General features: G+C 39.8%; 1 protein-coding gene across 1 annotated transcript in view; it reads right to left on the minus strand.

The window, feature by feature from the left end:
- Window positions 1-2320: 2320 nt before the first annotated feature.
- AGPAT5 (1-acylglycerol-3-phosphate O-acyltransferase 5) overlaps window positions 2321-18097 on the minus strand; it is a 54006-nt gene continuing 38229 nt past the window's right edge. Inside the window, exons 7-8 of the mRNA XM_015859300.1 lie at window positions 5769-5892; window positions 2321-4883 (exon numbers count right to left, since the gene is read on the minus strand). Coding sequence (XP_015714786.1) covers window positions 4658-4883; window positions 5769-5892 — 350 coding nt within the window. The 3' untranslated portion in view covers window positions 2321-4657. The remainder of the gene's footprint in view (window positions 4884-5768; window positions 5893-18097) is intronic.

Below are 18097 nucleotides of genomic sequence, written 5' to 3' on the forward strand. Positions count from 1 at the left end.
TGCAAACTGCCTGTCAATAGAAGAGCACATTCCGATGGAAACGGAGGAGAAACCCATCCAGCTTATCCATTACAGACCTACAAAAAACCTCTCTAAACAGGAAAATCCAGGTCCCAGACACCAGCAACATGTCTCAGCCTCTTCACAAGGAGCAAGAGGCTTTCCTCACCCACTACAGTCCTTAACTAGTTGAATACAAGTATGAAAATACTTGCGGGTCAGAGAGGAGAATGGAAGAAACCTGAGATTCACAGCAGTGTCTGAAAAGTCACACTCTGGTGATCATGGAATCATAGAATTAGCCAGGCTGGAAAAGACCTCGAAGATCATCAAGTCCAACCACAGCCTAACCATAGTACCCAACTCTAACAACCCTCTGCTAAATCATATCCCTGAGCACCACATGAGGGACTCTTCCTTAGGAGAACACCAGACCAATCAAGCAAGGGTGGAGGTACAGATCTGGGACTGAAAGAAGACTGGTAGGAGAAACGTTCACTACAGTGACAGGGAAATTTGTCCCCATGTGGAAAACAGACCATCCCTGGAATCGATCACATGTGATTTATGCCTGATTGGAGATGATGTTCCTAATCTTTCTGCATTAGGTTACTGCTGCTTTTCCTTCATTGGATTATTACGTATTTTGTTTCAGTTGTATGACTGTCGTGGTTTTGCATTTTTGCCATTATACAAACTTATAATAACTCCCCCCCGCCACCCCGTTGTTTTATGCTTAGCAAACTCTGTAAATACTAAGACCTCCTTTGCTGGGACCACAGAGCTTCAAGCTGATGAAACAGACAAGGACGTGAAAAGAATGAGGACAAGAGAAACCCCATCGTGTTCCAAGTCTTGTCATCAGAGCCAAGCTGACCTACAGCTAACCACTGCTATCCATATTTACAATGGAAAAGCCTTTATACAGACTTTATAAAGAAGGTGACAAGATCTTGAACCCATTAGCTGTTTTTTCCATCGCTTTCTCAGGCATGGCTGACCTGAAATTTGTGCCATTAAAAGGGTTTTTTGTTTGGAGGTCGGGGAGGGGAGAAGCCTTTCATCATTTTTAGCAGCCCTAATCCCTGAATCCCAAACCTCCTCCTGGTCCCCTTCATTATCCACTCCTAAAATAGTTACCTGTCCATCCCTCAAGGTGAGTACATCGTCTATGTCTAAAATGCCAAAATAATCAGGGGCCAATTTTCAAGTACTAAAAATATTCTCCTGCCAACAGTTGTAGCAGTATGCTACATTCTGCTGGAGGGAGAAAAACATCAAATAACACTCTGGAGGAGACAGCAAAAGGCTGCAGTAGGTTGGAGTAGCCACAAAGCCAGTCTAAGCACCGAGCTTTGCAGAAATGTCTGATTTGGACTGGTCTTTCTCTTCTTTGCCAATCCATCTTCCCCTGCTGCCCTGCTCAGTCATTTCTTTGTCACAGCATCACTTACTGCTGTAGTTTTCTGTCTCACTTGACTTTTTATGTTCTCCATTATTTCAGTTAATGTTTCCTTATTAGCCCATTTCCTTCCACAGGAGTAGGCACAAGAGTAAAATTCTGGAACTAACAGCTGCTGAGTGCTGTTGAATACAAAAGGTTTAGAATCATAGAATCATAGAATGGCCTGGGTTGAAAAAGACCACAATGATCATCCAGTTTCAACCTCCTGCTATGTGCAGGATCGCCAACCAGCAGACCAGGCTGCCCAGAGCCACATCCAGCCTGGCCCTGAATGCCTCCAGGGATGGGGCATCCGCGACCTCCTTGGGCAACCTGTTCCACTTTTTTCACCTCTGGGTGAAAAACCTTCTACTATTATCTAACCTGAACCTCCTCTGTCTCAGTTTAAAACCATTCCCCTTGTCCTATCACTATCCACCCTTGTAAACAGCTGTTCCCCCTCCTATTTATACGCTCCCTTCAAGTAGTGGAAGGCCACAATGAGGACACCCCAGAGCCTTCTCTTCTCCAAGCCAAACAAGCCCAGTTCCCTCAACCTTTCCTCATAGGAGAGGTGCTCCAGCCCTATGATCATCATAGTGGCCTTCCTCAGGATTCATTCCAAGAGTCTTTCTTGTACTCCATGTCTTTCTTGTACTGAGTTGGGACCCAAAGCACAAAGCAGTTCTGACACATTTTAGCTGCAAAGAAAAGATGAAAAGGACATAGTTGTATTCATTTCATTGGCTCCCTCTCATACAAACACTTGTACTGAGGACTCAAAACCACACACACCACCTTCTTCTGTGAACTGTTCCTGTTAACCCAAGTAGCAAACATGAGAACATAGAAAAAATGGAGCACGCAGACAGGACAGAAAAGTTGAATGAGCATCGGCTCTTCTTATTTTAATGAAGAAATATTTCAAGTTAATATCAGTGCATATTTAGAAATAGCATGTGATACTCCCAGTGCCAAATACATCAGCAAATTACAGTTTCAAAACTTTATAAATTAATTGCAATGAAAAAAAAAACCAAAACAACTAAGAGTAACGAAGAAAGTAACATTCAAAATAAACATCCTGCTTGTTGCACTGTGTCAATTATATTCCTGACAAGTAAACAGTAAGAGAGGTCCAGTATTTTGTGGTAATTAGGCTCTCCAAAACAGCATTTATTTTCCTACTAATGAGTTAAGCTGTCTGCACACATTTCTGATGTGCAGCTCGACGTTATTCTCAGCTGCTACAAAGAAATTCAATCGTGAGAGAGTAAAACTTCATTCCGTGATTCGAAATCAAACTAACCCGATAACACTGCCTTCAGGTTACACTCACCGGCAATGGTCAGCGGAGCATAGGAAGAGCTACATGTGAGCACATTTGGCTGTTACATAAAAGGGCTTTTTTTTTTTCTTCTGGTTTCACAGCCTCATAACAATACTGTTTTTCAACATTGTTCCGAGTCATTGTTTTTAACACGGTTCATCAACATATCCTGAATCAATCACCGATATAAATAACTCCAGTGACAAAATCCATTATGGAAGGACACGGAGCTGCAACCTGAAAGCTGTACCGAATGATTTTAAGGTGGAACTGTCATCATTCTATCAAACAAAAGAAAAAGCCAACAAGAAACAAAGTCCACAGTAGAAGCAGTATCTCCAGTTAACTGGCACACAGTGAAATCTGAAAAATGGAGTTATCATCTTAAGAGAGATATCTTAATTCACAGTGGGTTTAAATGCGAGACAAATCATATTGAAGTGAAAAAGAGGTGCACATTTAAAGCTTGCTCGTATGATACAAAAATATTCTCTACTTCTTTCATTTTCACACAGGGAGTCTGATTCTTTAGTGAAAGGAGCTAAAATACATCCTCTTTCCTACCCTGATGCTGTACATATGGACAATTCCCTTGATATCAGGAAATGGCATTTCCCCAACAAAAATCCCAGCCACAGCAATTGCAGGCTTTCTGGTAGTGAAGGTTTGGTGATTCTGCCTTTAGAAGTACATTTTCAGGCAGGTGAAAGGATTCACATTTCTTTCACTCCTAGACCATTGTGCAAGTCATGTACATCAACCCTATAACTTCAGTCCCCCTGAAATCTGCATCGCCTGGGATGCCTTGGAAATCTAATGTGATACTACAACACTGAGATGGGTGCCAGCTTATGAGACATCAGGCTATGTCAGGTTAGCGGGAAAAGGCACGTGCTTTGTGTTTTGCAGGGACACCTGAAGGTTGCTTGTTACCATAACCCACGCTCCTGAAGCTACTGTGGGCCTGTGTGTTACCCAGAGGGCACAGCTCACACCCAGCGCTGGTGAGGTGCAGGGAGCTGTGAGCGCTCACTGCTGCTTATGGCACGTGGACATGGCGGTTCCGTGAGCCCAGCTGGAAGGCCCGACACGCTATGGGCAACGCAGACACAAGGAAGGTACAGCCCGGTTAGGCCACAAAATAAAAACCCATGTCATTATACTGCACACATTCCTTCTATGCACAAACACGGGGTGCGCAAAATAAGCTGTTTGCTCAGTAAGGTTTAATGTTTTGCATATGTAAAATAACCGGCTAATACTGCAAGAGAATCAAAAATCATGCACTAGATAAACAGAGCTCTCCTTCCCCATGAACGTCTTATTCTGCTTTAGGCAGCGTCTCACCATTTGCCAGCTTTCCAGGCCCTTTCTGAGAACACGGCATTTAGTTAAAACTGAAAAGCAAAATTCCAGAGGAAATAAAAAGTTTTTGATTTTACTTGCGATACAGCTGGGGCAGATGCAACTGGGCTGCTGCAATGCACCAACGAGTAACGAAAATTCAACATGAATATCAGAAGAATAAATATATAACCTAAATTAATCTCTGTAAATACATTCACAGGTCCACTTAAGACACCCTTACACATAGCTCAGACTTCATCTGCGGATAGAGACGGGTGTTAGTTCATGGGGAAAGCCATTTATCATATGACTCGGTTTATCCACCGTTATTCCAGCAAAAATGAGTAGCAAATTTGAAAAACTACATTGATTTTCCCCAGACCAACCACACGGAGGCTTAGGTCACAAATTTGATTATTTCCAACGTTCAGTCGATAAGGCTTTATTTACACATTTTTACTATAAATTCGGGAAAAAGGTTGGTGCACTGTGCAAGAAAAGACAGCACATCCCACTGAGTGGAGACTAACAGCTGCTTATGGTTTAATGCTAACCCACAGGCAGCCAATTAAAGTCCCGTAGATCCACGTTTTTACATAAAGTTTCCTTCCAGATTCTGTCAGAAGCATACTGGCAGTCAGGCCACCCAGAAACAGCAAAGATGGCAACGTTTTCTTGAGGCTTAATTTGGAATTAACGCTTTTTCCAGGGAACTTGTTTCTTCTTTTAGAATCCTTTGCATCATAAAACTCTATTAGTAACCTATGAACAGAGAAAAGAAGATGGTCACACTTATGCTACTGATGACGCTACTTATCTAACAGTTTAACAGTAGGTAGCAGCTCATTTGCAGCACATTCAACCAATTGGTATGCTTTAAGAATGTGGTATAAAAGTAACATCAAGCATCAGAGTACACAACCTGAAGCCTTGTGAGCAGTAAAAGTGTATTTTCCTTAGGGAACAATCTCAGTATTGGATATAAAGGTTGAAAAATACCCTCTTAATTCAGGTTTCAGTAAATAAGCCAAGAGTACTGGGCAATTTCTTAAGATAAAATATCATACGATTAGTCATTAGGAACTGAAGTGGGATGTAAAGTATTTTCATGAAATAAACTAATAAATAACAAGGGCTTACAGGACAAGGTATTGTGGAAGCCAAACACACATGACGAAAAGGTGACACCATAGGTGTCTGTGGATTACTTTTGTTCTTATTCAGTCACTACCTGATGGAAGATGCATACACAGTTTTGACAAAAGAGACTGGACCAAGATCTACCAAGGTTAGGAAGGCCCAGCCATAATGCTAACTACTAAGCTAGAGCCAATTTCTTTTTTCTTGTCTGCCTTGAGAATCTTGCACTGCTGGATGTACGTGACAGTCTCAAGAACATAAATTATGTATAACTCTGAGTATGAGTCTGGTCTGGAACATGCTTCTGCAGCTCTAAGAAAGGCCTAAAACCTATAGATTAATCACAGAAGCATTACAAATAACATGCACAGGAGTACCAACACCACTTGTCTGCAGAGCGACCTACAGCCTGTACTGCCGGTAACACAGAGATCACAGACATATCTATTGACATCAATGAAGAAAACAAGCCGCTTAAAACATAAAGTTCAGCTCAGTGCTACTCACTTATCCTTTATTTCAAAGCGTTCATGAAGCCACCTTCTCATATACATCTGCTCTTCTGGAATGTCCTTCAGTTCAATTCGATCAATGAAAATATGAACTCTTGGGCATTCCTTGCAAAGGAACTCTAAAGGAGAACAAAACAGGACTGAGTTAAAGAAACACTGTACAGCATTTATTCATCTAAGATGTGCTGAAAGTCTGCCCTCACAGCTGCTAAATGCCCTGAAAGGTTAAATTTGGTTTTCAAAAGCATTCCCTATTTATGTTTGAATTCTGAGCACCTCACTGAACTTAGCAGCCATCTGACCTATATGCTGTTATGAAGGGCCCGCTACCAGGTGTGGCACGGAAGAACATTCTAAAAAGCACAGCAGGAAAACACTGCACATCTACCTCAACAGCAAGCTGCTCACTCTGTATTGTTTGATGCCATAACTTCTCTGCAAGGAAGTTATCCAGTCTGCAATTTGGATCGAAGTTATCAATCCTCTTCTCGTTATAAAAGCTAAATGTTGTTTGCTCCCGGATTATGAAAAATTGCCCTACTGCAATTCCCCTTCCCCATTTCCTCATTTTTAACCCCTGGAAAAATGTAGCAAGCAAGCATTAAGTCAGTTACTGATAAAACTCCATTACCCAAATGGCCTTATGGAATATCTTACAAGTAATAAAAGGTAGAATACTGCACTTGGCATGAAAAATCCATCAGCGTTTGTCCATTAATATGCATATATCAGTAGCAACAGGGATTGTAGGAATGATAGCATCCCCATAGAAAAAGATTAATGACGTGTGCATGGAAGTACTTGGAAATTTGGACAACTTCCATATTCTGAAAAGGGAGAAGTGCCTTTCTACTATACAGCTAGGCAACAAATATCTAACACAGACTGGGTGGTCCCTTCAGGTTGTTGACATTTTTTTGGATAGCCATGTACATGTACAGAAGACTCTGACCCATAATTATTAGGGGTATCTCAAAGAATGTCTGTGCAAAATAATTGTCACTGCATGCACATCTTTATTATTGTCTGTCTAAGCAGATATTCCCCACATTTGCTTTCCTTCTTGGCAAGATTATTCTATTTTTAAGGACATTATAATCTTTATCATATACTAGAAATTGCCTGAAGGATTTTTAAAAGCCTGTTCATGAAAATGCATTTGTGTGTTTGTAAAGGGGGATGGGAGGAGAAGAGATAAAGGGATCAGTAAAGTCTTATGGCATGTCAATGCAGAATGTGTCTAGTCCTTATGCAGAGAGAGTCCTCCACTGTATTGACCTTGGCACACAAAGAGCAACACTGCCATGGGCTCAAGGGTTGACCAAGGGCTCCAACCAGAAGCAGACACACCTCCTAGCTATGGCAAACATAACCAACACTAAATATAGTGCTGCTCTTAAAGATTTAGCAAAGCCATCTCCGAGCTACAGCTATTAGATGGCATGCAAGTGAAGGATTTGGAGGTCTGGAATGGTGGTATATACACACAATTATCTTCAGGTTCATGCACAGTGCTTTTCCTAGCCAGGATGAAATCAAGGTTCATGTATCCAAGGTTTTCCTGCCTGCTTTTAATGGTCAGAAAGGATTTTCCAGGTCTGATTCTCTGGAGATACTGTCCAAGACACCTTATGAAGGTCATTCACTGTACAAGCACCTAGAAGTATAATACCAATATTTCAAAAGGATGGACATATTGTATCTTAACTGCTTATAATGGTCACTGATGTACAAATCCTCTTTTGGAAGGACAGTACCTATTACGTGGGACATGCTAAAAATACACAGATCCGTATTGTAGAAAACAAGTGCCTAGAAGCCAAATGGTATGGTGTTTTTATACTACTACAAAAAGCATCTCTGCTGCACATATTCAGCTCCACCTGAAGGTCTAGCTCTAAAATATATTTAAAATGTTCTATGCGTTGTATGGTGAATGTTTCTTTCTATACATAGCACGCAGGTTGTTCTGTATAGGAACCAATGGCTCCTTCCTGATGTTATTTATAACCTCAGTCATAAATGATTAAAGAAAATCACAAAAGTGAAATTTTAAGTTAGATGAGAGGATTGTTAACAGCCATGTGATAATTTTAAAACTAACGCTATGCTTCTTAAAAAAGACTGGTATTCGGTTATTTAAAGATAGCAACAGAGCGCATTATTAAACTCAAGTTAACAAAAATGGAGTAAGATAGCGATATTTCCAAAGGAATACGTTCTCCCAAAGTATGAAATGTACCAATACCACTAATCTGCTTTGAAATGACACCCTCCGCTCCAAAAATACTTAAGCCTTTGCTGCTCTTTCTTCTACGCTAAAGTTCCAGTGCAAGATGCTTCTTACATCTTCTTCTACTGGTCTTCTTCAGTCAGCCAACATTTTGTCCACAGATGTGAAGATCCTAAAGCTTCCTCTTCCCACCTATGTAAATCCCAACGCTCTTCTCTACAGCCTTGCAATTAAATACAGCCGTGTGATTTGCATCTCTAGAGGCTTCCCCAGAGAGGATCAATATTCCCACCCACTGACTCAAAGCCATTTTATCCAAAGCCTGGACATCCAGTACATCTGCAGATGACCTTGTAACACATGCAATTACAATGGTCAAGGAACCTGAATAGTCTTTAACTATCCAACTCATTTAATGGTCTAATGCAACTAATCTTTTTTTTTTTTGTTTGTTTGATTCTTTTTCTTTTTTTCTTTTTTTTTTTTTAAAGGTGCATAATGTCACTGCAATCACTTAAGAACACCAATGGATAAGAACGGTTTACTGACAGGTTGTTTTTGAGAAGAAACAGCTGGATTTTATCAACACAGCCTCTAAAGGTTTGTGGTGGTCCCATGACCCTTAATTTCACATTAGCTTAACTCCCAAAAGACTTAAGTAATTTAGCTAAGAAACAAAATCTTACTGAAGCAATTTATTATGTGCAAATTACATCCAACTTCAGCGACATCAGCCCTTAAGGCCAACATCTGACAGGCTTTTCAGATCCCTAAATTTGCCAGAATTTGTTGTAATTAACAGCAGGAACAAGTAAGGCTGAACTCTCCTCCTAAAGACAAAATATAAGTGCAAATCATGCATTATAATCAAGCACCATACCAGAGACAGTGTTAGTCAATCAAGAATCCACTATGATTTGGCTTAAATGACCATCAACAACTTGTGTGGGGGCCAAGAGGACTGATTTTGATTTCTATCTGGTTAAATAATGGATACAAGTGCAGGATGTTTGTAATGCCTTAAATGACCAATCACAGCAGAAGGAAAGAACTGAAAAGAATAAAGGAAGCCTTACAATTCTGTTCTTAAACTGTGAATTGCCAACCCTCTCCCTGTGGGACAGAATACATGCTAACCCAAGAATTAAGGAGTCAACGCAGAATTAGAATTAATGGAAGGGATGCAATAACTTCCAGGATAGGGACCAGTTTCCCAGAGTTTTTAATTGCTAACAAAGATTTTGCAAGCAGTGTTTTGCTTCCTGGGACTTTGGCAAAGTTCTGTATGTGCTCCTCACATTCAAGAGTCAATTGATTCTATTTAAGTTAATGGCACTATCAGAGAAAGTGAGGGAAGGAGAGAAGCTCCAAAACTTATACATGCCTAATTTTGCATAGGGATATATAAATGGCTTCAGAACACTTTTTCCCTAATGATGGCATGGAAGTTTATCTCAGCACCCCAAATTCTTTGTCTTGCCCCTTACGGAAGTTGTGGAAGTGACATTATTCTTGAACAGATATTCCAGTATTCAATTACTAATGAAATTTGCTTTTATACACACTTGCAACATGACAGCAATAGGGTAGCTCAGATTCCAGCCTCCTACATTGGCTCTTTGACTGCCCCATCATTACTGCCAAAGTCCTCCACAACTGAAAAATGGGAAATGGAAGCCTGATATAGTCAAAACCACTTCAGCAACCCCCAGTTATTTGCTATTTCGAAGGACTTCAGTAATGTTTGCAGTAGGGTGAGGGTGGCACCACAGGAAACTGAGATCTGAATAATGTATTTTTACTCAAAAGAACTAATATTAAGAACACAACAATGAATCCCCTTCAATAACAAAACACTACGTGTTGTCCTGTGTACAGTTTTACAGGCAATCTCATGGCAGCAAATGTATATTCCTCTCTGAACTGCAGATGCTTTCTTTACTTCTTAAATTTCCATTAGTGTGGACTCAAATTCAGCTATCAAAGCAGTTTGGAAGTGATCTCCTCCTCAAAAGAATGAAATCCTATCTCTCTGCTGTCATTTATTTTTCTATACCATGTTAACCACCAATTGGCAAAATAAACACAGATTTAAGCAATGCATTCTTTCTCAGCTCTGTGCTTTCCACCACCTCAAGTGGAGCTGCCAGGAAACTACTTCATTGCTTGCTCTGAAAAATAAAGCCACACTGAAGTAGAACAGCATCGGAAGGGAAAGCAAACCAAGAGACAGATCTGTTTCTCCGGGTTAACCTATGAGGGATGCAGTGCAGTAAGTGCGTTAGGAGCTGGAGGACCTTTAGGTACAAGAAAAATGGGATTCTCTCGAATCTTAAGTACGCCAGGGTGCTGGCAGTGAAAACTGAAAAGGCCTTAGAGAGTACTTCAACTAGAAGCTGGGAGAAGTAAAAGGCCAGGAAAAGCAACTATTCAGGTTGACGAAACTTAGGAGGAGAACATGGCTAAAATGTAATGTGAGGACAAAGCTCAAAAACCTCTACATCAAATAGGAGATCTTGACATGAAGATGAGAGGACAAGAATTTGACTGAATGGGAAATACAGGTGAGGGCACAGCAGCAGGTGTGGAGAATTTTATACAGCACAGTAACATAAAAACATCCTGGTGTATCCTCTAAAAATACATCCTAGAGAGATATGTTAGATGGTGTCAGGATTGCCGTATTAACAAGATCATAAGCTTGATGACAGTGGTGAGGCTGTAAAGCCAGACTGAGAGCTACAATTACAGGAATGGTAGCAGGAGTGTGAGATTCCAACTGTTCCTTTACTGAGCCACACCAGTGCTACATCAAGATGAGGTGCAGAGGACAAAAGAGCAAATGGCTTCTTGGAACAACTATTTGCAGAACCCACAAGGAAAAATGCCATTCCTAATGGGGCCTAGAGTAGTGCACAGCATTCGTGAAAAGTGGACCATAACAACAGTAAAATAAATGCAGAACCATCATATGCAATTAATCTCTATGTTATATTATCTCTATAATTGGAGAGGGCACAGAGGAGAAGGAAAAGTGTCAAAATACTCTAGAATCATAGAATCACCAAGGTTGGAAAAGACCTCTAAGATCATCCAGTCCAGTCGTCCACCTATCATCCACATTTCTCACTAAACCACATCCCTTAGTACAACATCCAAACGTTTCTCGAACAGAAGAAGAAACAGAAAGGAAGGCAGCCTTACAGGCTGTTGAAAAAACAAAAAAACAAACAAAAAAAACTTTAAATAACAAAACTTAGCAAAACTTGTATTAGAAACTCAAATAAAACCTGTGCAACACTGGAAAACTGAAAGTGCGATACCCATCTGTATGGCTTATTAGGAAAATTAAGGATGGTACAATTACATTCCTTCTCTTTTAAAAATACAAAGCTTGTCCAAATCAGGAAAACTCACAGATCAGCTCATGCCAAAAGTAAACACAAAATTAAGAGGATGAAAAAGGAACACAAAAATGCAAAGGATGCACTAATGATTAAACTGTTTGAATACGTCAAATGCAGTAAACCATCCAAGGAACTAGTGGGACTGCTGGATGACAAAGGTATGAAGAGTGTGGTAAAGTGTAACACCGTACAAAAGAGGCTCAAATAATTGTCTGCACCAGTCTTTCTTGGCTGAAATTCTCTTACTACTACACCTATCATGTTCTTTGTACCATGCTGCTCAAAGGAACTCAATCAATAAGTAAACAGACAAAGTATTAGACTAAATAAACTAGCTAGATGCCAGGAAGTCACCAAAACCAGACAGCATTCATCCAAAGGCTCTCAAACGTGGAATCTGAAAACAAAAATGTGTAACCCATCATCAAAAATAGACACTGTGCCAGAAAAACAAGAAGTTTCCCTTCCTCAGATGAGAGCTTTAGAGATGATTCTGGGAAATACAAACCAAAGAGTCTTACATCCCTGGGTAAGATAGCAGAGTTCTGTAGTAAGGTCACTAAGCACAGAGATAATCACAGTCTGTTGGAAAAGAACTGGCATAGATTCTGTAAAGGGAAATCCTGCCACACCAATTTGATGGCTTTCTACAGTGGTGTCAAGGAGCAGGCGGATAAAGGGGATTCGCTGGCCATGATATATTTGAATTTTCATAAAGCTTTTGACAGGGTTCTACACTGGAGGCTATTAAAGAAACTAAGCTGCCACGGGATTAGAGGAAATTATGTTTTATAGACCAAAAGCTGCTTAAAGGAGAGGAAACAAATGGAAGGACTTAACGGTCACTTTTCAGAATGGAAAAAATGCAGCAGCTGGGTTCTCTAGAGACCAATGCTGGGATCGGTTTTAGTCCTCATTGTGACCAATGAGCAGACAATGAAGTCTCCAGGTTTTCAGATCTTTTCCAGCAAGCTCTTCTGGGATATCAAATTCCAGATGGTGAAGAGGAACATCTTAAGGGCCTCCAAGTTGAGCAAGCATAGAAAAGTGTGGCAGCCGAGCTTCAGACCAAATAAGTACAGGGAAAAGAAACTGAAATGTGACGCTTAGTTTGGAATTGGTGGCTACAATTTGGGAGCTCAGTGATGATTCTCTGAAACTATCCTCTCAATGAGATAGTAGCAGCCCCAGATCCCCTTAGAATACTGGTCAGCATTAGCATGGATACTGAGAGCAGGGCTAAAAGAGCCACTTTCAGCTTGTAAGCCCACAGTTTAAACAGTTTGCAATTCTGAACTCTTTGTGTCAAAGAGAATACGGAATTAGAAAATAATACAGTCAAAAGGAACAACTAAAACAAATGTTTGCCTTAAATAAGGCAAAAAAGCACCTGCATTATAAACAAGGCAATATTTAAAAGGCTGAATTTTCAGTTTGGATAAGGTTATCATAGAATCATGGAATCACAGATCTGCTCAGGTTGGAAAAGACCTTAAAGATCATCAAGTCCAAATGCAGCCTAACCATACAACCCTAACAGCTCACTGCTAAATCATGTCTCCAAGCACCACAAAAGCTGAGGGAAAAATGTGAAAGCTTAAAAAAAACCACTAAAGATCCCAAATATGTCAGATAAGAACTACATCTAACAAATCCTGTGATTTCAAGTGTGGATAATGATATTTCTGTACCTTTCTAAAGACATCCTGACGTAAAGGACCTTTTATAACTACTATTAGAAAACAGTGCATACAGTTTTCTGCACTGGTATCAGCACCAGAGAGCTGCAGAGTGTCATTGTAAGCTACCTTGCTGGAACAAGATGTTCCTTGATGAAAGCCCACAGTCCTTGCACATCACTGTTCACTGAAGCAATCTTTGAATGGCTTTAATCTGTTTTGGAACAGATGCACTCTGGCCTTTGTGCTGCTCTATTACAATTTGTGAATATTGTATGCTGGCCAAACTCTGTAGTTTCCTACAGAAGTATAAAAGTTTTGATCAGTAGGTTGCCAGCAACAGCCTAGATTGTGTTGGGTCTGTGGGTTACACCTAAAGGGTCTCACAGATGGTGGCTGGAAAGGATAAGATTTATGAGACTCCCCATGCAGACATCTCAGCCTTCCATAACACATCTTTTAAATTCCAGAAATGGAAAAAAATATTATTAATACACATACATTAAAAAAAAAAAAAAAACAAAAAAAAAAAACCACAAGGATTGGAACAAGGCAAAACAATAATCTCTCTAGGCAATAAACAGGATCTGGTAGGAGCTATGCCAGTACTGTTAGTATTTCTGTTTTTCCCTTTTCTTCAGCCAGTTTGTTTTGATAAACAGAGAACAGCATCACAAACACTGCAGGGAAAGGAAAAAAAAAAAAAAAAAAAGGGGCTCTGATGTACAAAAAAAGCCCTGCAAAAACCAAACCCAAACACAGGCTTTCAGTGCGGCAACATTTTTCTGGCCAAAACCTGCTGGTGTGAAGAAGTTAAAGTTGTTATTGTTATCCTCAGGGCTTAGATACACGTTTGCATAAGGATCAGGAGTTCCTCAAGCTGCTGCACTTCAAGGCTACGTGTGCATTCCTTGCACATACCCACGAGGCACGTGTAGCAGAGTGATTTTATAAGCCTCCAGGGTAAACACTTTGGAAATCCATTTTGTTTAGCAAAGGTTTGCTGGTGACCATTGCGTCTTCTGATTATATGTTCTCAAAGGGAAGCCACAGACACCTACCTTCAGTAGGTACTGCCTCAAGATAACAGAGATGCACAAGGCTCTTGTTTATGGTCAGATAAGCACACACCTTGGGCTCACTGGGAAACTGGAGGGGTTATCATCCCCATTGAAGGTGCATTTGTAACACACAGAAGCAGTATCCACAAGTGATTGTTGTTTGGGAAGAGGAAGTATCACCTGTGCTTGCCTTATTCTTACTACACTCAAGCATCCAAGTTTCCCTGTTGCAAGGAGCAGGAAACTGGGCTACAGGACTCCAAACCTCTTTATGTCCTTACTTTGAGATAGGTAAAATAATCAGATGTCCTTACTCCTTTTGGCAATCATGCTCTGGAAGACTCATCTTGTCTGGTTTTTGGAGTCCAATAGGGAATGACAGCAAGGCCTGCATACATCCCCATGAGCTGATGCCACTGTTTGGTGAATGCTGTTATTTACAAACGGAAGCACAGTGTTTAATTGTTACAGGACTAAAACACTTTTCATTTACAGAGACAGTCTTTATGTGCAGAATACTGACACACAAGTACAGATCTGCGCCTAAAGTGCCACTTCAAATAAGTCATCCAGAAATCACCAGACAGGCTTTTGTGCTCCTTGAACTACCTTTAATAGAAAATGACAGTGGGTCTAAAGTGACAGATCTATGGAGGACAAGTGACAAGGCATCCTGTTTAAATCTGATTGATTACTTATGTTGTGGTGAAATCATTGTATTAAAAATGTCATATTTTAATACTTCATACTAAATAAAATCAGTTTTCCTTTCAAGCATGATTGTAAGATAGAATATTGTTTGAACTTTGCTGCCAAGCAGTGTTATTATCAAAACTGCTGCAAATATTTCAATGGAAAATTTACATTATGAAATATGAAAGGTAGTTACTTAAATTTTGTTTAAACAGATGCAGCACTACAAATTCATGACGTGAGATTTACCATAAAAGTCAAAAAGCCATAAAAGCTATCCCACACTTGTTGCAAATCTCACTGAATCACAGAATGGCAGGGCTTGGAAGGGACCTCCAGAGATGTCAGCAATGCTGTTGTCCAGCCTCACACTTCTAATTCACATCCTTTCAACTGTTCTAAAGTTAACAGCTCATATATAGTGTGTTTTTAAATTCTTTTGATACATCTATAACTATGTGCTTGCTATCATTCTTTGGATACTAATAGACAGCAGATACAACCAAATTCAGGCTGAAGTCCAGGCAAAGACTGCTTTCCATTGCTCTAGTTTCTTTGCTATTGTTCTGTACTTCACTGCCTAACTGGGTCCTAATAAAAGCACAGGCATTTGGAAAAGTGTAATTTCCCCTGGGGAAGTTTGGCTAGTCTGACCTCCTCAAATTATACCCATCAAAGTGATGTACTGATTTTCAGAACTGTGCACACACACACATGCTTTCAAAGTGTTTGTTCTGGAATTGATATACGGCAGAGTCAATAATTCTCAGGAATTCCTCTGACTTCTTTAAGACAGAGTCTACATGTACTTTCTATTTTTGCTCAATGTTTACCATAGTCACATGCTGCTATTTCACACACTCTTTCATCTACAACGGCCAGATAAATACCATCTGGTTATGGTAAAACCTCCAGGCTGCAGGCAAAATAATAAAGATGTAAATGTGTGCATAATGCTCTTTCAGGTGCAAGAACGACAACAGTTCCCACGTCCTGTGAGAGCTACCCCTTAACACCAGGCAACGTGGGAGAACGTGAGATGTGAACGCTCAGCACATTCATTTGGAAGAAGGAAAATCAGGTTCTTTTAAGAAGAATGATAATATATGCTTTTGCTATAGTAAAACAGTACCAACAAATCCAGCATGAGCATTCATCTCTTTACCCTTTTTCTTGTAAATTGTTGAAGAATTTAAACACAAATTGCATCTTAGCTGTGCTGAACTGCACATGTGATTATTTGGATCTTAGGATCCTAAGGACCACAAATAAATACAGCCTAGCAGCATGGCACTCCCTGCGAGGAATCATCATGGCCTGTCTTTAATGATCTGGACAAACCATCTTCAGTGCTGGGAGAGGGAAGAGCTTGGTGAGAAACTGTTATTCTTTGGAGAGGTTGCCATGTGGGGAAAAATTCCACTGGAAACATAACAAGATCCAAACTTGTTGGAATGAATAATGAATAGATGGTAGAAAAAGTACAAAATACAAATTGCAAATAATAGCAGCAACTGGATGTGAAGCACTAACAACAAGGAATGACACTGTATACAGCTACTAATTAAATCTATGCCCTTAAAACAGAACTTCCAGCTGGAAAGTGACAATTAAATATTTAAGTGCATAGATAGCCACAAAAATTTCAATGCATTTGAAAGGATATACTACAATAATTTGCCTGCTCTAAAAAGGCAGCATGCTATCAGATGTTCCTGGCATTCATGGTTTTACTCTAAGCACAAATGCAGATGGTGAAGGTGTACTGAGCTTGGATTTGATCCTGTTGACCAGGTGAACACAATATTTCAGTTTTCTAGGGTGAAAAAAAAAATCATTTTTTCCTAAGAAAGTTGATTTAAACAAGATTGTAATAACAATACAATCCAAATAATGACATAATAATTCAAATCTTTTTATTGTATTATATTACTGAACAGACCAGTTGTTGGACTGTTGCAGAACAGTGAAATGATCTTGACCTTTTACAACAGAAATTATTACTTTTTTTCTTCCATGTTGTGTCTGGAGGGTCTAAAGGAATGTTCCCCTCTGTAATTTATAAAGCCTCCTTAATCTACATAATTTATATTATATGGAGTATATGTGACTGCCACAATAATTTGGAATGTTCTGGATGGATATTCCCTTTATCTACTCTGTAATGGATAACAACTGGTTGGCTTCACTTCATTCTGTGTTACTAGCTTTATTGTTCCTGAGGCAGTAATTATTCCAGCCTCTCGAGTAAGTCTGATATATCCCTGATTGATGTGTATGCAGCCCTGCCACAAAGGCTGGGCTCCCCGCCCTGGAATCCTGAGAAGGCTGGATGTGCAGTGGTCAGTCCAAACCACCCAATTACCACCTGACACCAGGTACAAGAAATGGCCAACAGGGAAATTCAGTTTGTTAGTTCTGTTTAGGTAATTATACCATATTTCACAGAAACTTGCAAGCTCAATAGGTGAAGAGGGTTTGTAAAGAATTTGAACACCTGCCATTTTATCATTATGTAATGATATTTTAATAGCTTAATTAACCATCAGGTTAATTAAAAAGTCCAGTGTGAGAATCTAACAATCCAGCCATAGAGCAAGATATGCTACAGGCAAGGGGAAACAATTCTATGTGTTTTAAATGGAATCTTGAGTGACAGAGTAAGAGGGAGGCTGTCAATCTTCAAGGGGGTCTGTATTTAAAAACAATGAAAAAATTAAAAAAAAAAACAAAACAACCCAAACTCTAAATAATAAAAGTCTCCAAAACTAAGTTTAAAAGAAGATTATGTCCTAAATAAAACACATTAAATCACTCTCAATAGTTAACCAGAAATCTATCCTAAGAACTTACAAGAGTTAATACACAGCATTAGTAGTTCTGTTTCTTACCTATTTAGAAAAATTTTAAATTTGGTGGAAACTTAAAAACAGACAATTCCAGAACTTCTAAAATCCAGCAGCTGGAACGATGAACCTCAAGAAGTTGTGCCCATTAACTAAGTGAGCTGGAAATGGCTGTACTGGCAACTATTTTCAGCAGAAGGAACCAAGTCCTAGCCCTACATTGACACTGGACCAGCTGAGGATCGATAAGTTAGCTAAGAATTTACCTGTATGCCCTGTTGCTTGCACACTCAAGTTCATTTCAATCCAAAAAAGCACTCGTGGTGCACAGAATCTGACCACAGAAATATTCTGTGTGTAAGTAGGGAAGGGAAGGAGAAGGAAAGAATGTTGTGGGTAAGCGTT

This window comes from Coturnix japonica, chromosome 3 (genome assembly GCF_001577835.2).
Source record: "Coturnix japonica isolate 7356 chromosome 3, Coturnix japonica 2.1, whole genome shotgun sequence".
NCBI classification, from domain to species: domain Eukaryota; kingdom Metazoa; phylum Chordata; class Aves; order Galliformes; family Phasianidae; genus Coturnix; species Coturnix japonica.